The sequence below is a fragment of the Elephas maximus genome, chromosome 17 (genome assembly GCF_024166365.1).
Source record: "Elephas maximus indicus isolate mEleMax1 chromosome 17, mEleMax1 primary haplotype, whole genome shotgun sequence".
NCBI lineage: Eukaryota > Metazoa > Chordata > Mammalia > Proboscidea > Elephantidae > Elephas > Elephas maximus.
The window spans coordinates 41,588,800-41,613,462 of record NC_064835.1 but is presented as its reverse complement, the minus strand read 5'-3'; the positions used below and the strand labels follow the sequence as shown (position 1 = coordinate 41,613,462).

Sequence of the window (24,663 nt, the reverse complement as noted above, 5' to 3'; positions counted from 1 at the left end):
GCAAGGTGGGAAGGAGATGGGTGGGAGGGAGGAAGGGTAGGAGGGAAGAGGGTGAGAGGCAGGAGGGAAGGAGGGAAGGAGGGAGGAGGGAGGGAAGTGGGAGAGAGGCGGAAGGAAGAAAAAGATCGACAGATACCAGACTGAAACTCAGATCTACAGGAAAGAATGAAGAGCACTGGAAATGAAATGTGGACCAAAAAAATTTTTGGAGTTCTTTCAGTGACAGCTTTGAATCAAGAACTTATAAATCTAACTACTTGATATTTTCAAATGCCTTGTTATCTGGAATAGAAATACCCATTTGAACATCTTTTAATCCGTTGAAAGAGTCCCCAAATAATTTTTGACTATTTCTAAACAAATAAACCCAACTGCAAATGATGAAATTTATGGACCAGATTAATGCTTGCTGAATTGATCTGATTTGAAAATAATTCTAATGAATAGTTATAAAAATGTTCTGAAAAATGGCAGTACCATTGACCCCACATTGAATATATATAGATTCTAATATTTACTGAACTTGATAAAATTATTAACAAGACTATAATTCCTTTTCAATTTTTAAAAGAAGACATTTTAAAAAAACTTCATTTATTCAGTGGTCACTTACTGAACAACCTCAAGTATAAAGAAAAAAACACCAAGTCAGAATTTAGAACTAACTGTAACGAACACAGTAATTTGGTTTCTAAATTTTCAAGAGATTACCAGGAAAAAGAAAAAAAAAAAACCCGTTGCCATCGAGTCGATTCCGACTCATAGTGACCCTATAGGACAGAGTAGAACTGCCCTGTAGAGTTTCCAAGGAGTGCCCGGTGGATTTGAACTGCCAACCTTTAGGTTAGCAGCTGCAGCACTTAACCACTACGCCACCACGGTTTCCTCTCAAGAGATTAGAAACATCAAATTTGTAAAAGGAATAGGCAAACAAACTGGTAGAGGCACAGTGACAGACTGGCAGAAACCAGAGCTCAGAAAATCATTTCAAAAAGGTGCACATTGATCTGAACACTCCCCAGGGCTCTTCAGAGCATTAGTATTTTTCTAGCAGAGAAAATAATTAACACTCACAATGAGGACTTTGTTCATACAATGTAATATATTTAAGAAAGACAAAGTGTATCATGTTGTTTTAAAATTATTTTTCAAAACACTTGAAATAGTTTTTGCACTTAAAGAGCTAAATGTCACCTTTTTTCAAAATTCAATACTATCTCATTTCCTAATAGTTCTGGACAGTGCTGTTATGTATCCTTCATTTTCCAAGATTTAAAATTTCTAGCATATGTCTTATAAAACATTATTTTCAAAATACCAGAAAGCAAAGGTATAAAACTGAAAGCTTCAATTTTCTCTTTAAAAAACAATACCTGAGGAAATGGAATGTCATAATCCCTGTAGAAACCAGTTCCTTTTTTACGGGAAATTTCCGTACGTTCAACATCTGAAGCAAGGCTGACTTCTGAACTATCATCACTAGATGGAGAATTATGCTAAAGGGAAAAAGCAAATACGTTACATTTACAAAAGGAAAAACATTCAACTAGTAACTAGATAGGCTTGTTTCTATCAGGGGTGCCAACTAGATTATAACAGATTATTAAATTCTTGCTCCAAAGGCCATCATCACACCAACTTCCCTAAGGTTTTCTGGGGAAAAGTCTATCTTCGCCTCTGCTCAGGGACTTGATGTCCTCATTTTCCTCATCATCCCTTTGGCCAAAGGACTTCAAACAGACATATTGCAACCCTATGTTCTAAATAGGAGCCCTGGTGGTGCAGTGCTTAAGCACTCAGCTGCTAATAGAAAGGTTGGTGGTTCAAACCCACAAACCGGTCCATGGGAGAAAGATGTGGCAGTCTGCTTCCATAAAGATTACCCTATGGGGCAGTTCTACTATGTCCTGTAGGGTCACTATGAGTTGGAATTGACTCAAAAGCAATGGGTTTGATTTTTTTGGTTTTTAGGTGCTCTAAATTAGATTTAAGTTAATCTCAAAGGAAGTAAAAACTGACTACCTCTCACCAGAAATGATCCTAGAACATGAGCAGAGTATATATTAGTTTATTTTTACCAAAAATTGCTTTAGATATCTGATTTAATTTCATAGCCTCCCTAAAGCTAAAAGGTACTGTCTTAGTCATCTAGTGCTGCCATAACAGAAATACCACAAGTGGATGGTTTTAACAAAGAGAAATTTATTTTCTCACAGTCTAGTAGCTTAAAAGTCCAAATTCAGAGTGTTGGGTCCAGGGGAAGGCTTTCTCTGTCAGCTCTGGAGGAAGGCTTCCCCTGGTCAAGGACCTTCTCAGGCACAGGGACCCCATGTCCAAAGGATGCACTCTTCTCCTGGTGCTGCTTTCTTGGTGGTATGAGGTCCCCAACTCTCTGCTTGCTTCCCTTTCCTTTTATCTCTTGAGAGATAAAAGGTGGTTTAGGCCACACCCCAGGGAAACTCCCTTTACCTTGGATCAGGAAGGTGACCTGAGTGAGAGTGGTGTTAAAATCCCACCCTAATCCTCTCAACATAAAATTACGATCACAAAATGGAGGACAACCATACAATACTGGGACTCATGCCCTAGCCAAGTTGATGCACACATTTTTTGGGGGACGTAATTCAATCCATGACAGATATCAAAACATTTCAAATTACAATAAGAAATACAATCCACAGAATTGAACAAAAGTGAAACTAAAACTGTAAGTAATTGATAGATTGACAAATATCAAGAGTGAACTTTTCCAGGTTTACATACAAAAAGAAACAATATTTGATAGGTACAAGGCAGGGGAGGGCTGGGGATGGAAAAACACTTAACAGACAATAGATAAGTGGTAACTCTGGTGAAGGGTAGGACAGTACACAATACTTGGGAACCCAGCACAACCTGTACAAGGCAAGACCACGGTAGCTCCATACACACATGGACCTGAGTGACCAAATTGCAGGGTTGAGGGCTGTGGAGACCATGGTCTCAGGGAACCTCTAGCTCAATTACTATACAAAGTTTATAAAGAATAAGTTCTACATTTTACTTTGCGAGTAGTGTCTGGGGTCTTAAAAGCCTGTGAGTAGCCATCTAGGATACTCCACTGGTCTCACCCCTTTGGGTGCAAGGAATAATGAAGAAAACTAAAGACTAAGGAAAAGATTAGTCCAAAGGCCTAATGGACCACATCTACCATGGCCTCCACCAGACTGAGTCCCGTACAACGAGATGGTGCCTGGCTACCACCACTGATTGCTCTGACAGGGATCACAATAGAGAGGCCCAGAAAGAGCTGGAGAAAAATGTAGAAAAAATAGTAACTCAAAAAGAAAGATCAGACTTGCTGGACTGACAGAGACTGGAGAAACCCTGAGAGTATGGCCTCCGGACACCCTTTCAGCTCAGTAATGGGACCACTCCTGAGGTTCACCCTCAGCCAAAGATTGAACAGGCACTTGGAACAAAACAGGACAAGAGGGGCACACCAGCCCTGGGGCAGGGACTGGAAGACAGGAGGGAACAGGAAAGCTGGTAATAGAGAATCCAGGATTAAGAAGGGAGAATGTTGACATGTTGTGGGGTTGTTAACCAATGTCATACAACAATGTGTATATTGTTTGATGATGAGAAACTAGTTTGTTCTGTAAACCTTCACCTAAAGTTCAATTAAAAAAAAGAGAGGCGGAGCCAAGATGGCGGACTAGCCAGACGCTTCCTGTAACCCCTCTTAGAACAAAGACCCGAAAAACAAGTGAAACAATTATACTGACAAGCTAGGAGACCTAAACATCAAAGGCAAAGTTTAAAAAAAGACTGAGTGGCGGGGGAGAGAGAGACAGTTCAGATGTGGAGAAGAGCTGCTGGGTCTGAATCATTGGGATCCCCCAGGCACCATTCCTGGGAGTGACAGTGGTGGGCTGGTAGTAGAATTCTGCTGCAGTTTCCTCAGGGAGAAACAGCCAGCCGCACAGCCTACTCACACCTCCGGAACCAGAGAAGAACGGCACTCTCAGCAAAAGCTAAGTACCTGCATATATTTTACCGCGCTCGCCAACCCCCAGACAGCTTCACTGTCTGTTGATTTCCCTGGGCCTGAGATAGGTTCTGCTGAGCATCCTGAGCCATTCTCCTACCCTTGGAGAAGGAATGAAATCACAATTGGGGGAAAAGATAATTTGCCATCACCACTAACCTGGGGAGCTCAGAACAGAAACAGCTTCTGTCCAGGCATAAACGCTCCATGGACTTTGAATACCTTTCCCCCCTGCATGGACCTGTATGGGCCTATTTTAGGAGAATAGGCCCTGTTGGCAGACTGCAACTGTTTCAGCTGTGTGGTGGAGAGGTGGGAGTTTGACTCTTGACACCGCATTGCCTACTAAGCAGGGTCCTCACCTACCCACATCAGGGGCCTGAGGACTGATGGCTCCACTCAGGTCACCCAGCCACCCTAGACAAGTGCCCAAGGATAACTGGTACCTCCCAGTCCTTACAACCAAAAGCATTGGGTGCCCATGGTCCGTCTGCAGAACCCACCCACCTGTACACCCTAGGGAACAGAGATGCACTTTACTCACAGACACTCGGGGGACGGTTGTCAACCCCTGCCCAGTTCAGCGCGTGACCCCCTGCTGCAACCAGATACCAGTACCTACAACAATCACCCCTGCCCCTCTAAGACTGTAGTACAGAGCCTGGATCACACCCTTGATGACCAACTACCTGGTCACCTTGGCTGAATCCATACAGGAAAAGTGAATGGATTCCTAGGCTGACATACCTGATAATAGGTCTAGCCACCTGGTGACAGGACGTTACAGCTTCAAAGGGGGAAATAATCAAGCTAGATCACTCAAGCAACCTATTTGGGCACACTAAAACAAAACAAAGTGAGAAGCTAGGATACAGTAAGCAATCAAAAAAAAAAAACAAAAACAATAACACCATAACTTATAGATGGCTCGGAGACAACAGTCAATATCAAATCACATAAAGAAGGAGACCATGATCGCTTCAACAAACTCTCAAAAAAAAAAAGAATCAGGGGACCTTCTGGATGAAGGTGCCTTCCTGGAATTGCTGGATGTGGAATACAAAATATTAATATACAGAACTCTTCAACATATCAGGAACGAGATCAGGAAAGAGATCAGGCAATACAAAGATAAAGCAGTTGAAGAAATTAAAAAGGTTATTTAAGAACATAATGAAAAATTTAATAAGCTACAAGAATCCACAGGGAGACAGCAACCAGAAATTCAGAAGATTAACAATAAAATTAAAGAATTAGACAACTCAATAGAAAGTCAGAGGAGTAGGACTGAGCAAGTGGAAAGCAAAATTGGTAAGACTGAAGATAAAGCACTTGGCACTGATACATTTGAAGAAAAATCAGATAAAAGAATTAAAAAAATGAAGAAACCATAAGAATCATGTGGGACTCTATCAAGAGAAATAACCTACGAGTGATTGGAGTACCAGAGCAGGGAGGGATAACAGGAAATAGAAAGAATTATTGAAGATTTGTTGGCGAAAAACTTCCCTGATATCATGAGAGATAAGAAGATATCTATCCAAGATGCTCATCGAACTCCACATAAAGTAGATCTTAAAAGAAAGTCACCAAGACATACTATAATCAAACTTGCCAAAACCAAAGATAAAGAGAGAATTTTAAGAGCAGCTAGGGATAAACGAAGAGTCACCTACAAAGGATAATCAATAGGAATAAGCTCGGCCAAGAGACAGAAAGGGCCACATGAACCACAGACTACATCATCCTGAGACCAGAAGAACTAGATGGTGCCCGGCTACAACTGATGACTGCCCTGATAGGGAACACAACAGAGAACCCCTGAGCGAGCAGGAGAGCAGTGGGATGCAGACCACAAATTCTCATAAGACCAGACTTAATGGTCTGACTGATATTAGAACCCCTTTGGTCATGGCCCCCAGACCTTCTGTTGGCCCAGGACAGTAACCATTCCCAAAGCCAACTCTTCAGACATGGATTGGACTGGACAATGGGTTAGAGACGGATGCTGGTGAGGAGTGAGCTTCTTGGATCAGGTGGACACTTGAGACTATGTTGGCATCTCCTGCCTGCAAGGGAGAAGAGAGGGTGGAGGGGGCTAGAAGCTGGTGAAATGGGCACGAAAAGAGAGAGTGGAGGGAAAGAGCAGACTGTCTCATTAGGGGGAGAGTAATTGGGAGTGTGTAGCAAGGTGTATATGGGTTTTTGTGTGAGAGACTGACTTGATTTGTAAACTTTCACTTAAAGCACAATAAAATAATAATAATAATAAAAAAGAATAAGCTCGGACTCCTCGGCAGAAATCATTCAGGCCAAGAAGGAAATAGGATGACTTACATAAAGCACTGAAGGAAAAAAAATTGCCAGCGAAGAATCATATATCCAGCAAAACTGTCTCTCAAATATAAAGGTGAAATTAGGACATTTCCCAATAAACGAGGTTAGGGAATTCGTAAAAATCAAACCAAAACTACAAGAAATGATAAAGGGAGTTCTTTGCTTAGAAAATCAATACTATCAGATATCAACCCAAGACTGGAACACTGGACAGTGTAATCAGATGTCAACCCTGTTAGAGAAATCACAAAAGTAAATCAAGAAAAAAAAAAAAACACTCAAAACAGGGCAACAGCGATCTCATTATGGAAAAGAAGACAACATTAAAACAAAAAAGAGGGACTATGAAATGTAGTCATAGATCTTTCATATGGAGAGGGAGACAAGGCGATATAAAGAAAAAAAAGTAAGGTTTAAACTTAGAAAATAGGGGTAAATATTAAGTTAACCACAAAGGAGACTAACTATCCTACTCATCAAAATAAAATATAAGAAAAAAATAGAGACTCAACAGAAACAAAATCAACAACAATGAATAAAAGAAAAAGATAATATATAAACTACTCAGCACAAAAAATTAAGTGGGAAAAAGAAACTGTCAATAACACACAAAAAAAAGACATCAACATGACAGCACTAAACTCATACCTATCCATAGTTACACTGAATGGAAATGGACTAATTGCACAAATAAAGAGACAGACAGTGGCAGAATGGATAAAAAACACGATCAGTCTATATGCTGCCTACAAGAGACACATCTTAGAGATACAAACTAAAACTCAAAGGATGGAAAAAAATATGTATCAAGCAAACAACAATCAAAAAAGAGTATGAGTGGCAATATTAATTTCTGTCAAAATAGACTTTAAATTTAAATCCCCACAAAGGATAAGGCAGGACACTTTATAATGATTAAAGGGACAATATACAAGGACAATGTAACCATATTAAATATTTATGCACCTAATGACAAGGCTGCAATATACATAAAACAAACTCTAACAGCGTTGAAAAATGAGACAGACAGCTCCACAATAATAGTAGGAGACTTGAACACACCACTTTTGGTGAAGAGGACAGACCATCCAGAAAGAAGCTCAATAAAGACATGAAAGATCTAAATGCCACAATCAACCAACTCGACCTTATAGACATATACAGAACACTCCACCCAACAGCAGCCAAGTATACTTTCTTTTCTAGTGCACATGGAACTTTCTCTAGAATAGACCGCATATTAGATCATAGAGCAAGCTTTAGCAGAATCGGAAACCTCAAAATATTACAAAGCACTTGCTCTGACCATAAGGCTATAAAAGTAGAAATCAATAACAAAAAAGCAGGAAAAAGAAATCAAACACCTGGAAACTGAACAATACCCTGCTCAAAAAAGACCGAGTTATAGAAGACATTAAGGATGGAATAAAGAAAGTCATACAATCCAATGACAATGAAAACATTTCCTATCAGAACCTTTGGGATACAGCGAAAGCAGTGCTCAGAGGTCAATTTATATCAAAAATGCACACATCCAAAAAGAAGAAAGGGCCAAAATCAAAGAATTATCCCTAAAACTTGAACAAATAGAGGGCAACAAAAGGAAACTTCAGGCACTAGAAGAGGGGAAATAATAAAAATTAGATCAGAACTAAATGAAATAGAGAACAGAAAAACAATTCAAAGAGTTAACAAGACCAAAACCTGGTTCTTTGAAACACTTAACAAAACTGATAAACCATTGGCCAAACTGACAAAAGAAAAACAGGAAAGGAAGCAAATAACCTGAATAAGAAATGAGATGGGCGATATTACAACAGACCCAACTGAAATTAAATGAATCAGATTACTACGAAAAATTGTACTCAAACAAATTTGAAAACGTAGAAGAAATGAATGCATTCCTAGAAACACACTACCTACCTAAACTAACACAGAGGTAAAACAATTAAATACACCCATAACAAAAGAAGAGATTGAAAAAGTAATCAGAAAATCCCCCCGCCCCCCAAAAAAAACCCTGGCCCAGACAGCTTCACTGCAGAGTTCTACCAAACTTTCAGAGAATTAAAACCACTACTACTAAAGGTATTTCAGGACATAGAAAAGGATGGATTGTTCCCAAACTCATTCTATGAAGCCAGCATATCCCTGATTCCAAAACCAGGTAAAGACACCGCAAAAAAAGAAAATGACAGACATATATCCCTCGTGAACTTAGATGCAAAAATCCTCAACAAAATTCTAGCCAAGAGAATTCATCAACATATCAAAAAAATAATTCACCATGAAGAGTGGGATTCATACCAGGTATGCAGGGGTGGTTCAACATTAGAAAAACAATTAATGTAATCCATCATATAAATAAAACAAAAGACAATAATCACATGATTTTATCAACCGATGCAGAGAAGGCATTTGACAAAGTTCAACACCCATTCATGATAAAAACTCTCAGCAAAATAAGAATGAAGGAAAATACCTCAACATAATAAGGGGCATTTATACCAAGCCTATAGCCAACATCATCCTAAATAGAGAGAGTCTGAAAGCATTCCCATTGAGATCGGGAACCAGAGAAGGATGCCCTTTATCACCACTCTTATTCAACACTGTGCTAGAGGTCTTAACCAGAGCAATTAGGCTAGATAAAGAAATAAAGAGCGTCCAGATTGGTAAGGAAGAAGTAAAGTTATCTCTATTTGCAGACGATATGATGTTATACACAGAAAACCCTCCAGAATTCTCAAAAAAGCTACTGAAACTCATAGAAGAGTTCAGCAGAGCATCAGGATACAAGATAAACATACAAAAACTAGTTGGATTCCTCTACACCAACAAAAAGATCATCGGAGAGGAAATCACCAAATCAATACCATTTACAGTAGCCCCCAAGAAGATAAAATGCTTAGAAATAAATCTTACTAGAGATGTAAAAAACCTATACATAAAAAACTACAAGACACTACTGTAAGAAACCAAAAAAAGACCTACGTAAGTGGAAAAACATACCATGCTCATGGATAGGAAGACCTTAATATTGTAAAAATGTCTATTCTACCAAAAGCGATCTATAGATACAATGCAATTCCGATCCAAATTCCAATGACATTTTTTAATAAGATGGAGAAACAAATCACCAACTTCACATGGAAGGGAAAGACGCCCCGGATAAGTAAAGCATTACTGAAAAGAAGAGCAAAGTGGGAAGCCTCGCTCCACCTGATTTTAGAACCTATTATGCTGCCACAGTATTTAAAACAGCCTGGTACTGGTACAACAACAGATACATAGACCAATGAAACAGAATTGAGAATCCAGACATAAATCCATCCACATATGAGCAGCTGATATGTCACAAAGGCCCAAAGTCAATCAAATGAGGAAAAGGGTGTCTTTTTAACAAATGGTACTGGCAAAACTGGACATCCACCTGCAAAAACATGAAACAAGACCCATACCTCACATCATGCACAAAAACTAGCTCAAAATGGATCAAAGAACTAAATATAAAATCGAAAATGATAAAGATCATGGAAGAAAAAATAGGGACAACAGTAGGAGCCCTAATACATGGCATAAACAGTACACAAAACATTACTGACAACGCAGAAGAGAAACCAGATAACTGGGACCTCCTAAGAATCAAACACCTATGCTCATCCAAAGACTTCACCAAAAGAGTAAAAAGATTACCTACAGACTGGGAAAATGTTTTTAGCTATGACATTTCTGATTAGCGTCTGATCTCTAACATCTACATGTTACTGCAAAAACTCAACTACAAAAACGATTTGGCCCTTCCTTAAAAAAGCTAGAAAGAGAAGTGCCATACGATCCAGTGATCCCACTCTTTGGAATATATCCTAGAGAAATAAGAGCCATCACACAAATAGATATGTGCACACACATGTTCATTGCTGTACTGTTCAATTGCAAAAAGATGGAAACAACCTAGGTGCCCATCAACAGATGAATGGATAAACAAATTATGGTACATACACAAAATGGAATACCACACCAATGATAAAGAACAATGAGGAATCTGCGAAACGTCTCACAACATGGATGATCCCGGAAGGCATTATGCTGAGTGAAATTAGCATTATGCTGAGTGAACAGCAAATATTGTATGAGACCAGTATTATAAGAACTCAAGAAAAGGTTTAAACACAGAAGAAAACATCCCTTGATGGTTATGAAAGTGGGGAGGGAGGGACAGGGGAATTTACTAACTAGATAGTAGACAAGAATCATCTTAGGTGAAGGGAAGGACAACACACAGTACAGCAGAAGTCAGCACAACTAGACCAAAGCAAACACCTAAGAAGTTTCTGAACAAGACCAAACACTTCGCAGGATAGAGTAGCTGTGGCTGGGGCCTAGGGACCATGGCTTTGGGGGACATCTAGGTCAACTGGCCTAACAAAGTTTATTAAGAAAATGGTCTGTATCCCACTTTGGTGAGTGGCATCTTGGGTCTTAAAAGCTTGTGGGTGGCCATCTAAGGTGTATCAATTGGTCCCAACCCACCTGGAGCAAAGGAAAATGAAGAACACCAAAGACACCAGGAAAATATTACCCCAAGAGACAAAAGGTCCATATAAACCACAGATTCCATCAGCCTGAGACCAGAAAAACTAGATGGTGCCCGGCTAACACCATTGACTGCCGTGACGGGGAACCCAACAGAGCATTTCAGACAGAATGAGAGATAAGTGCGGAGCACTCGAATTCACATAAAAAGACCAAACTTAATGGTCTGACTGGAGGAACCCCCAAAGCCACTGCCCCAGACACTCTGTTAATCCAGAACTAAAACCACTCACGAAGCCCACTGTCTTAGTTATCTAGTGCTGCTGTAACAGAAATATCACAAGTGGATGGGTTTAACAAAGAGAAGTTTATTTTCTCACAGTCTAGTCAGCTGCAAGTCCAAATTAGGGCATGAGTTCCAGGGGAGGGCTTTCTTTCTCTGTCCTTCTCATCAATTTTCCCCTGGACTAGGAGCTTCTCTGTGCAGGAGTCCCGGGAAAAAAGGACGTGCACTGCTCCCTGTGCTGCTTTCTTGGTGGTATAACGTTCCCCCTTCTGTGCTCGCTTCCTCTTCTTCTCTTGTAAGATAAAAGGTGGTACAGACTACACCCCAGGGAAATTTCCTTTACCCTGGATCAAGGATGTGATCTGAGCTACGGTGTAACATGATCTAATCTTGCCTCATTAACCACAGACAGAGATAAGGATTTACAACACAGGAAAATTATATTAATCACAAAATGGAGGACAACCACACAATACTGGGAATCATGGCCTAACCAAGTTGACACGTATTTTGGGGGGACACAATCCAATTCATGATACATACTCTTCAGACTAGGATTAGACTGGACTATAAAACATAAAATAATATTCATGATTTTTTTTTTTTATATATAAAACATAAAATAATATTCATGAAGAGTGTGCTTCTTAGTTCAAGCAGATACACGAGACCAAATGGGTGGCTCCTGTCTGGAGGGAGGATGAGAAGGCAGGAAGGGACAGAAACTGGTTGAATGGACACAAAAAACCTGGGGTGGAAAGGGGGAGTGTGCTGTCACATTGTAAGGATTGCAACTGATGTCACATAACAATATGTGTATAAATTTTTGTATGAGAAATTAACTTGAGCTGTAAACTTACACGTAAAATACAATAACAGAAAAAAAAAAGACAGCCCCAAGGCATTTTCTACTTCAAATCAGACACTTCTGAAACTTACTCTGAGTTGAGGAACCAACATGGTGGTATAGATAGAAAGACCATGCTGTCCCTCTCAGCAAAGACCCAGAAAACTAAGTAAAACAGATATAAACACCAATCCTGGAACCCTAAGCATCAAATGAAGGGATAAAGAACTCAATCAAACACCAAATGAAACAAGAAACTGACAGAGAACAAGGCGAGCTATGGAGTGGAGGTCCCCTACCAGATAACGTGGCACAGATTATCCATCTTGGGCCTCAGCCACCAAGGACCTCCACAGGGTGTACCGGAAGGCAACTTCATGGAGTTCCCAAGAGGAGGCAGAGCACCTGCTAACCAAGGATACACACTTTTCCATCTCCCAACTTTCTTCCCTGTATGCAGCCTCTGCCACTTTCCAATGTGCCATGGGAGAGACACCAGCTCACTGCCACCCAGGTCTGCCCCATCACCAACAGCTGGTTCTCCCACCGTCATTTTTTAATTTTTTTTATTTTTGGCTTTTTTTTTTTGTTTCTTTTCTCTCTCCTTTCCTTCCTCCCACCCAACTAGCCCTGTGCACCATCTCCACTCCTTCTCCATGGGCTGTGCTGTACTGCTGGGCCAGGGAGCCAATGGCATGGCATCCCCAGTTCCATGCTGTCCCCACTGCTGGCTCCCTCAGTGCCATTTTTTTTTCTTTTTTACTTTTCTGTTTCTTTTCTCTAGCTCCCTTCTTTTCTCTCTCCTTTCTCCCACCCACCTTGCCCCGTTGCCATCCCCGTCCCTCTTCAACAGGTTGTGCCATACCACTTGGATAGAGAGCCTCCAGCACACAGCCTCCCCAGGTCCACACTGCCCCACTGGTCAGCTCCTTCAGCACCATATTGTGTTTTGGTTTTTTGTTTCTTCCCTATTCCTTCCTTCCTTTCTCCCACCCACCTAGCCCATGTGCTGCCCTCACCCCTTCTTGACAGACTGTGTTGTACCACTTGGCTAGCAAGGCACTGGCACACAGCCTCCCTGGGTCCATGCCATCCCCACCAGCCAGCTCCTTCAGCACCATATTATTTTATTTTTATTATTTTTCTTCTTTCTTGTTTGTTTTGTTGTTTCTTCTCTCTCTCCCGTCCTTTCCTTTCTCCCACCACCTAGCCCTACGCACTGCCCCCCTCTTCTTGACAGGCTATGTTGCACCGCTCAGCTTGAGAGTCACTGGCCCATGGCCTCCTTAGGTCCATGCCACCCCCACCAGGCGGCTTCATATTATTATTTTTTGTTTGTTTTGGGGTTTTTTGTTTGTTTCTTCTCCCTCTTTCCCTTCCTTCCTGTCCTGTCTCCTGCCAACCTATCCTGATATGCCACCCCTGTCCCTTCTCAAAGGGCTGTACTATACTGCTTGGCTAGAGAGCCACTGGCATACGAAATCCCCATGTCTGCACTTCCCATGCTGACCAGCTCCCTCAGTGTCACATTTTTTAAATTTGTTTGCTTTGTTCTTTTTTTTCTGTTTCTTTTCCTTCTCTCTCCTTTCCTTCCTTCCCTTTCTCTCACCTACCTAACACCATGCACTGACCTCACCCCTTCTCGATTTCGACTCAAAGCGGCCCTATAGGATGGAGTAGAACTGCCTCATAGTTTCCAAGGAGAAGCTAGTGGATCCAAACTGCCAACCTTTTGGCTGGCAGCCAAGCTCTTAACCATCAGGCCACCAGCATTCTAATATATATAGATCTTTTATGTCCTTGGTTAGATTTATTCCTAAATATTTTATTTTTTTTAGGGGCTACTATATGTGGCAGTATAACAGCCCCTATTTTTTTCAGGTATTATATACTACCACACATAATAGCCCCTAAAAAAATAAAATACTTAGGAATAAATCTAACCAGGGATGTAAAAGTCCTATACAAAGAAAGCTACAAAATACTACTGCAAGAAACCAAAAGAGAGCTGCATAAATGGAAAAACATACGATGCTCATGGATAAGTAGACTCAACATTACAAAACTGTCACTTCTACCCAAAAAAAAAAAAAAAAACCCAGAGCAATCTACAAATACAATCCTTATACAAATAACAATGGCATTCTTTAACGAAATGAAAAAACTAATCATTAACTTTATATGGAAAGGAAAGAGGCCTCGAGTAAACAAAGACTACTGAAGAAAAAGAATACTGTAGGAGGCCTCACACTACCTGAGCTCAGAATCTACTATACCGCTATGGTAGTCAAAACAGCCTGGCACTGGTACAACGACAGACACACTGACCAATGGAACAGAATCAAGAACCCAGGTGTAAATTCATCTACCTACAGTCACCTCATCTTCAACAAAGCCCCAAAGTCCAGTGAAAGGGAAAAGACAGTCTTTTTAACAAATGGTGCTTGGCAAAACTGGATGTCCATCTGTAAAAAAAAAAAAATGAAACAGGACCCAAAGCTCACACAAAAACTAATTCAAGATGGATCAAGGACCTAAATATAAAACCAAAAACTATAAAAAAAAAAAAAAAAAAATAGGGTCAATGCTAAAGACCCTAATTCACGGCATAAATAGAATACAAACCATAACTAACAATACACAAACACCAGAAGATAAAGTAGATAACTAGGATCTTCTAAAAATTAAATACTTATGCTCATCAAAAGACTTCACCAGAAGAGTAAAAAGAGAACCTACAGACTGGGAAAAAAAAAACTTTTGGCTGTAATGTATCTGACAAAAGTCTAATCTCTAAAGTTTATAGGAAAATCCAATACCTCTAGAACTAAAAGGTAAACAATCCAATTAATTATTGGGCAAATGATATGAACAGACACTTCACCAAAGAAGACATTCCAGTGGCTAACAGACACATGAGGAAATGCTCGTAATCACCAGCCATAAGAGAAATGCATTACTGGCACAAATCAAAAAATACAGAAAATAACAAATGTTGGAGAGGCTGCAGGGAGATTGGAACTCTTATGCACTGCTGGTGGGAATGCAAAATGGTACAACCACTATGGAAAGCAATATGGTGCCTCCTCAAAAAGCTGGAAATACAAATATCATATGATCCAGCAATCCCACTCCTTGGAATATATTTTTTTTTAGTGATATAAGATCCATCATATGAATAGACCTGCACACCCATGTTCACTACAGCATTATTCACAATAGCAAAAGATGGAAACAACCTAGGTGACCATCAGCAGATGAATGGATAAATTACGGTACATACACACAATGGAATACTATGCAAAGAGAAAGAACAATGATCAATCTGTGAAACATCTCACAACTTGGATGAATCTGGAGGGCATTATGCTGACTGAAATAAATCAATCACAAAAGGATTAAGTGTAAGACCACTATTATGAAAACTCATGAAAAAGTTTACACGCAGAAAGAAATATTCTTTGATGGTTACAAGAGAGGGGAAGGATAGGGAGGGAAAACCACTAACAAGACAATACGTAAGTGATAACTGTAGTGAAGGATAAGACAGTACACAATACTGGGGTAGTCAGCACAGCTGGACCAAGGCAAAATCATAGAAACTTCATAGACACATCCAAACTCCCTGAGAGACCAAATTACTGGGCTGAAAGCTGGGGACCACAGTCTCAGGGATATCTAGCTCAATTGGCATAACATAGTTTATAAAGAAAATGTTCTACATCCTACTTTGGTGAGTAGCGTCTGGGGTCTTAAAAGCTTGTGTGCAGCCATCTAAGATGCTCCACTGGTCCCACTCCATCTGGAGCAAGGAAGAATGAAGAAAACCAAAGACACAAGGGAAAGATTAGTCCAAAGGAATAATAGATTACAACTACCACAGCCTCTACCAGACTGAGTCCAGCACAACTAGATGATGTCTGGCTACCACCACTGACTACTCTGACAGGGATCACAATAGAGGGTCCAGACAGAGCTGGAGAAAAATGTACAATAAAATTCTAACTCACAAATGAAGACCAGACTTACTGGTCTGAAAGTCTGGAGAAACCCCAAAAGTATGGCCCCCAGACAGCCTTTTATCTCAGCACTGAAGTTACTCATGAGGTTCACCCTTCAGCCAAAGATTAGACAGGCCCATAAAACAAACAATAATACACGTAGCTCAAGCATGTATACAAGACTAAAAGGGCACACCAGCCCAGGGGTAAGGATGAGGAGGCAGGAGTGGACATAAAGCTGGACAATGGAAATGGGGATCCCAAGGTCAAGAAGGGGAGAGTGCTGACTCATCAAGGGGGTGACAACCGAGGTCACAAAACAATACGTGCATTATATGTTTAATGAGAAACTGATTTGCTCTGTAAACCTTCATCTAAATAAAATAAAATCTTACTCTAGGAAAGTGTATAGTAAGCATTCTGTAACTATGATTTGTAATCTCTGTACCCTCCTCAATTTATGTAAATTATCCCTGTACCAACATGTAGTCCCTTTGTATACATGTACCCAAAAGAAGTCTATTACCCTGCCTCCTAGCCCATCCTTCTCGTAACCTCAACCAAAGACTAACCAGGCAAAATACTGTAAACCCTTACAAGGAGAGCAATTAAGGTCTCATAACAACGTGTGTATAAATTTTTATATGAGAAACTAAATTTCACTTAAAGCACAATTAAAGAAAAAAAATACCGTAAGCTCTGTTTTTTTGTATGAACCCTATAAAATGTTTGTGAAATCTGGCAGTTCGAATTCATCTGACTCACAGAAACTGTGTGAGATAAATGCATTTCAGTGTAATCTCTGTTAAAGCAGAGACATCGTTTCACTCACCACTATAACTCCCAGCATCTAGCACAGAGGCTTCCACAGCAAGAACTCACAATACAAACGAATGAATGATGAATAAATGAATGCATGAATGGAGAATGCTGCTAATCCAGATCTACAGAGAATAAAATTTTCCTTAACTTCTCAATATCCTTGCACACAATATTTCATAAAATAAAAAGATTTATTTTAATTTGCATTAAAGGTTACATTTTTTTTTTTGGAGCCCTAATTGCTCAGCGGTTAAGGGCTATGGCCGCTAACCAAAAGGCTGGCAGTTTAACTCCACCAGCCGCTCTTTGGAAACCCTGTGGGGCAGGTCTACTCTGTCCTACAGGGTCACTCTGAGTTGGAATCAACTTGACAGTAATGGGTTTTTTTTTTTTGGTTTTGGGTTATTTTTTAAATCTTCATTTTAAGATAATTCATTTAATCTTCATGTTCACAAAGATGTACTAATCACATAAATAAGAAGATATAATTAATATTTTTAAGAAACTAGGCAATGATTTATACTTGTAATTTTCAGTATATTTCACAGAATTTACAAAAAATATATAAAGTAGATTCTAACCAACCTTGTGTTTCTCATGTTTTCTCCTTTTGGACTTTTTCTTCTCTCTTTCTTTCTTGTGTTTTTTTCTTGATTTTTTGTAGCCTTTCTCACTTTTCTGCTTTTCATCCTCTTTTGCTTCCTGTTCTTGTGTTTCTTCAAATCCTGCATCATCTATTTCACCATCTTCTAATTCACCATCTTCTCTGTAGAAGAAAATGAAAATTTTAATTTTTCAAATGCCAATTATAAAACAAACCTAACAGAAATATTTTCAAAAGAAAAAGCTTGTGCCAATAATTTGTTACATATAGTTAAACCAGGGGCTGGCAAACTTCTGTAAAGGGCCAGATGGTAAATATTCTGTTTGTAGACCACATATAGCTTCTATTGGAAACTCTTTCTTTTCTTTTTATAACCCTCTGGAAATGCAAGAACGATTCTTCACAGCCAAAATTTGCCAAATTCTGATTTACATTAAAATCACTGACTCTCACAAAATGAATGAATGAATGAATACAGTGTTATCCCAAAGGACCAATAAGCAATATCATGATCAACGGAGAAAATATTGAAGTTGTCACGGATTTCATTTTACTTGGATTCACAATCAATGTCCATGGAAGCCCCACTCAAAAAAAAAAAAAAACCCCATTGCATGGAGTTGATTCCGACTCATAGCAACGCTACAGGACAGAGTAGAACTGCTCCATAGGGTTTCCAAGGCTATAAATCTTAACAAAAGCAGACTGCCACACCTTTCTCCCATGGAGTGGCTGGTGCATTCGAGCTTCCAACCTTTCAGTAAGCAGCTGAGCTCTAAACCACTGCACCGCCAGGGCTTCTTCCATGGAAGCAGCAGTCAAAAACTTAAACAACATATTGCATTAAGCAAATGTGCTGCAAAAGACCTTTAAAGCGCTAAAATGCAAAGGTGTCACTTTGAAGACTAAAGTGCACCTGACCCAAGCCATATTTTCAATCCCCTCGTATGTATGCAAAAACCAGACAATGAACAAGGGAGACTGAAGACGAACTGATGCCTTTGAACTATGGTGTTGGAAAGGAATATTGAATACACCAAGAACTGCCAGAAGAATAAACAAATCTGTCTTGAAAGAAGTACAGCCATAATGCTCCTTAGAAGGGTGGATGGTGAGAATTTGTCTTGCATACTTTGGACATGTTATCATGTCCAAATCATGACCAGGCCCTGGAGAAGGACATCATGCTTAGTAGAGGGTCAGCAAAAAAGAGGAAGACCCTCAATAAAATGGACTGACACAGTGGCTGCAACAATGAGATCAAACATAGCAACACTGTGAGGATGGTGTAGGACCAGACAGTGTTTCGTTCTGTTGTACATAGGGTTGCTGTGAGTCAAAACCAACACATGGAAAGAGAATAGTAGAATAAATCCTCATATACACATACCACAGTTTCAACAACTATCTTAGTGAAAAGCTCTGAACTTTTATAGAACTACAAAACTGTATGACCCAAGAGACATGGTGCATATATTCACAAAAAGACAAGAGTAGCAACTTTAGTCATAAAAGTAAAAAATTGGAAACAACCCAAATCTCTATTAACAGGTGAACTGATAAATTGTGGTATATCACATAATGAAATACTGAAGAAAACAAAAAAGAATTAACTACTGCTACTACACACAATAGAGCCTAATTTTAGACATAATGATGAGTGAAAGAAGCCAGACAGAAGATGCTAGTACTGTAGCATTCCATTTATATGCATTTCAAGAACAGGCAAAACACATCTATTGTGACAGAAATCAGAATAGTGATTACCTCTCAGAGTGATGTAACTCACTAAAAAGAAATACTGAAAAGTCTTTTAGGGTGTTCACATATTCTATATATTGATCTGCGTGGTGGTTATGCTATCTATTACATATACTTGTGTAAAAAAATCATCAAGATGTACATTTAAGAATTGTGCACTTTACTGTCTATACAATTTATACCACAATAAATTTAAAATACAAACAAAAAACCCTATGAACCTTTATCCTCCTTTATCCTCCTTTACCTCCTTTCCTCCCCAACCTGAGCTCCTTAGAGCATAAAAAAATTTGTTCTGAATATCACCAATTCATATTTATCATTTTTGACAACAGCTATTTAAATACATAAATTACTGAAGCTGAAAATGCTGTGTATGAATTTATGTCCTACTTTACATAAATTCTTTAAGTGTGAAATACGGGGCACTTACATTTGTTATTAGACATAAAACTCTAAGTTTTTTCTTTCTTTGCCCTTATTTATCATTTCAGCATTTATACAACAGGCTTAAATTTATGAATTTATGTTTGGTTACAAAAAAATGGAAGGGCAAGAAAGAGTAAATAAAGAGCAACAATCCATACTTCTATGAATAGCTTCCAAATATTGAAAAAAATCAACTTCAGGCACATGTGAAAAGCATATCCGTGACATAATGGAAAGAAAAATGACTTAATGGTGAGGAAAGCTGGATTTTAATTTAAGCTGTCACCAAAATAAAGTTTTCTTGAGTGAGCACCTACTAACGTATCAGATATGAATACAGCTCTGTGACCTTAAGGAAAAAAAAATAGAAGTAATTAAGAGTTTAGCATTCTCTAGGTTTTTGATTAGCTCAACACTATTTATGAAAGCTATTTTGTTTACTAAGATTTTTTTTAACTTGATAAATCAAAAAGAGAAGCTTCTAAGTTAACTGTATAAAAAAAAACTGTATAGGCATGACTTATTATTAATACAAAAATAACGGAACGATTATGTACTTTTCAGGATATTTATTTATGTTCATGCACTAAAGACTGGTACAGTAACTGTGCAGTTAACAAGCAAATTTATTTTTTAAAATATTTTACGTCTTAGACAAATCCACAGAGACTGAAAGCAGATCAGTGGTTGCTGGGTGGATTAGACGGAGGAATGGGGAGTGACTGGGAATGGATACAGGGTTTCTTTTTGGAGAGATGAAACGTCCTGAGCAGGTGTGGATTAACCAATAAGCAAGATACGCACGCACGGACTTACATTAAGCCAGGTACGCGTGAGTTTGCTTGGGCTTATTTAATAATCTGTAGTGCACAATTTTTGATGTGGTGAAAAGCAGGCGAGTCTTTGATGTGGTAAAAAACAGGTGAAATTGTGCACTACAGATTACTAAGTATGCACAAGTAAACCCGTGCATACCTCACTTTTGGGGTACTCCATTCCTGGTTCTGAAATTAGATAGGGGTGATAATTGCAAAACTGAATATACTAAAAACCAGTGCACTGTACACTTTAAAGGAGTGAATTTTATCTCAATAAAGCTATTATTTAAAAAAATAACAAAGTTAAAAGAGTTTATCTCTAGTTTTAAATATCTACATTGGAGTCAACTGGAGAAAATCAGAACACACTATGGCATAAATTAAAGGCTCTGAAATTGGTTAGTGCCCTCACTGGGATGGTTAAGGTTCTGTGTCAACTTGGCTGGGCCATGAGTCTCAGTGTTTTGGCAGTTATATAATGATGTAATTTGGCAGTTATACAATGATCCTCCATTTGTGATCTGATGTGAGCAGTTAAATCAATTGAAAAGAGAGTTCCTTGAGGGTGTGACCTGCATCCAATATATATGGGTGTGTTGGCAAAGGTCGTGTGCTCTGGATCCTCCATCTGACTCGTCATTCTCTGACCTCCTGTTTTGGGGATGTGAGTCAGCAGACTGCCACCTGACCTACAGATCTTGGGATTCATCAGCTCTCACAACCCCATGAGTCAGTAGCCTTCTCCCTGACCTGCACATCTTGGGATTCGTCAGTTCCTGCAACCCTGTGAGCCAGCAGACTTCCGCCTGACCTGCTGATTGTGGGTTCATCAGACCCTGCAAACATGTGAGTCAGGGGAAGCCTCCAGCCTGACACCTGACCCACAGATTTGGGACTTGTCAGTCTCCATAACTGCAAGAGCTATTTCCTTCAGATAAATATCTCTACATACATACATATATATATACATATATATATATATATATGCTTCACTGCTTTTGTTTCTCCAGAGAATCCAAACTAAGACATTGTCTCTTATCTGTTCTTATTCTGAGGTAATTATTCACTAAATCCTTATTAACTGATTGTTTTATACCTCCAGAAAGGCTTCTGCTTTCCTCCATTTGATATTGCAGGCTGTTAAAATAAATTAACCTGAACCATTCAGTCTTACATTCACAGGTAGTTTGTTTTTTTCTTTATGCCTGCCTAAAGACTCATGTTACAAGCTACAGATCAGAAACAGTCTTTTGGAAGAAATACAAAAGCCTCAATAAAAGACTATACAAGCATTCCTATTGGATGATATTACAGACAGTTGTTGTCATTGATGTTAGGTATCATATCATGTCAGTTCCAACTCATAGCAACCCTGGAACAACAGAATGAAACACTGCCTGGTCCTACACCATCTTCACAATCATTGTTGTGCTTGAGCCCATTGTTGCAGCCATTGTGTCAATCCATCTCGTTAACGCTCTTCCTCTTTTTCACTGACCCTCTACTTTACCAAGCATGATGTGCTTCTCCAGGGACTGGTCCCTCTTGATAAAATATCCAAAGTATGTGAGATGAAGTCTCACCATTCTTGCTTCTAATGAGCATGCTGGCTTTACTTCTTCCAAGGCAGATTTGTTCCTTCTTCTAGCAGTCCATGATATATTCAATATTGTTCTCTAACACTGTAATTCAAAGGCATCAATTCTTCCTTGGTCTTCCTTATTCATTGTCCAGCTTTTGCATGCATATGAAACAATTTATAAAACATACAATTACATCAGATCACAAAATCGAGGACAACCACACAACAATGAGAATCATAGCCTAGCCAGGTTGACACATATTTCTGGGGGACACAATTCAATCCATGACACCTGTCTTTTTAATGACCATTTGCTTTCTTCATATATAATGTCCTTGATGTCATCCCACAACTTATCTGGTCTTCAGTCATTAGTGTTCAATGCTATTCTTCAGATGGTCTCTAAATTCAGGTGGGATACACTCAAGGTTGTACTTTGGCTTTCAGGGATTTGTTTTAATTTTCTTCAGCTTCAACTTGAATTTGCACATGAGCAATGGATAGTCTGTTACACAGTTGGCCCCTGGCCTTGTTCTGACTGATGATATAGAGCTTCTTCATCATATCTTTCCACGGATGTAGTCAATTTGATTTGCTGTGTATTCTATCTGGCAAGATGCACGTGTATAGTCATCGTTAGTTGTTGAAAAAATATACTTCCAGTGAACAAGTCATTGGTCTTACAAAATTCTATCATGCAATCTCCAGTGGAATTTCTATCACCACAGCCATATTTTCCAGCTATCAATCCTGACAAAATCTTAGAAATTGTCAAAGCCTTAATCCAAATACAAATTCCTCAGAAACAGGACTTGGTAAAAATTTATGGGCAATATTATGAATTTTAATTATGTGCTTCATAGTTCTACGACGATCTTTGCAAATTCTATTTAACTCTGTGTAAGGTGTCTGTCTCCCATAAATGAGAATTCCTTTCCTACTCACTTCTGTTACAAGCAATTTCTCTTTTGTTTTTGAAACTATATGTGGCCCTCCTGATCTATACTTACTTAACAACCTGTTTACTCACATTTTCCTCTTCAAAACCTAATTTGCACATAAAGGTAAAAACTATATGTAATAGTATATAATTAGACAATTTTAGGTGTTTCCTCATCTCCTTCAGGGGACCATTCCTTTCACGGAGTACCTCAAGGGACACTGATCTCCTTGGGGAAGAAAAAAAAAACAAAACTGATAGTCCCTTTATGCTAGAATCATTAAGGCTCTATTTTCAACTGCCAACCTTTTGGTTGGCAGCCAAATACTTACCCACTGCACCAGCAGAGCTCCTATTTTCAACATATAACTTAAAAAAGTTATCAAAAATTTGTTACTAAGATTGACTGAGAAGATAATACAGCAAAACCCTAGAAGTACTCTAATGTCATTGATTCAAGTGGTTATGGATAACCGTATCGCCCACATTTCTGGGTGGGGGGGGAGTGAAATACTGCTAACATTTCTTGCTACACATGGAGTAATACCACAGGAAATGTTGACCAATCTACATTCAAACTAAAAGAAAAAGTAATTTGGCTCTCAAAAGTAAACTTAGGAGGACCCTGTGATCTCATCTCCTGATTAAAGCGAGAAAATCTTTGGTCCTAACTCCAAAATGCCTTCCTCATAAATAGTCAAGGTTATTTTTGTTTGTCTGATAATCTTCCAGCGCCTGGTCTCCAGAGTTATATTTGCTGCAATACAGCTGTATTTCATTATATGGTACAAAAATTTATTTTGTAACTGAACAAAAAAAGTGACTCTGATAATCAGTCCGGCTAAATTCCAAGGCCTTTAGTCAGAACTCTTTGAAAAATATCATAACACATAGAACAGTGAACATGTAATCTGCAATTCTGTTAAAACTTTGCCACGTTGCCAAAATGTGTATATGTATATGACAGTGCTGACTGTATGGCCCTGAGTCTAACAGACCCTTTTATATCCTGCCTTAGACCTTTTTGTAAACAATTCCTGTGCTTTTGTGGCCTAAGAAGAATGAAATCAAAAGGCGGAATTTCTAATCTCCAAATGAACCAATAAGAACTTAATACCTAGAATCCCTCCCAATCTATTTTTTTTTCCTCTTCATCTATCTCTTCCACTTTCAGAGTGGAGAGATGTATTTAACTTGTTTCTTACACAACAAGCAGATAAACTTAGCTTTTTATTTTTTTTTTTAACTCTGGTGAAGTTTATATTTTTCTTTGATTGCTATCTATAGGTTCCATTTTTTGGACAAGCTATAAAATAAGTAAATAAATCACAAAGTCCTAAAGATTAAGATGAAGCTAAGGCTGAGATTAGCTTGCATACAGGTATGCCAGAAATTCCTAATTTTTAGATGTGAGCTTCAAATTTGGCTCTGAGTTTCCAAGTGTCCAAAGCAAAGAAGGAAATAAGGATTAAGTACAAAATAATGCTTCCAAGACAAAAATAGACCAGTTGCTTAAGCACACTTTTTTTTTTTCTTGGAGTGAGACCAGTGAGAAATTCTCTTCTGAGTCCTGATAAAGAGAATATTACCTGATACAATGAATGTTACTTGACACAACATTGTCCTCATTAGTATCCATACAACCATTATGACAGTTTACTCCTTGCAGT

General features: G+C 38.9%; 1 protein-coding gene across 1 annotated transcript in view; it reads right to left on the bottom strand.

Moving 5' to 3' along the window:
- The window catches only part of ZC3H6 (zinc finger CCCH-type containing 6), a 78,326-nt gene that overhangs the window by 33,833 nt on the left and 19,830 nt on the right, over positions 1–24,663 (bottom strand). The window contains exons 2-3 of the mRNA XM_049856610.1: positions 17,445–17,625; positions 1,374–1,496 (exon numbers count right to left, since the gene is read on the bottom strand). Of these exons, the coding sequence (XP_049712567.1) occupies positions 1,374–1,496; positions 17,445–17,625 (304 nt within the window). The remainder of the gene's footprint in view (positions 1–1,373; positions 1,497–17,444; positions 17,626–24,663) is intronic.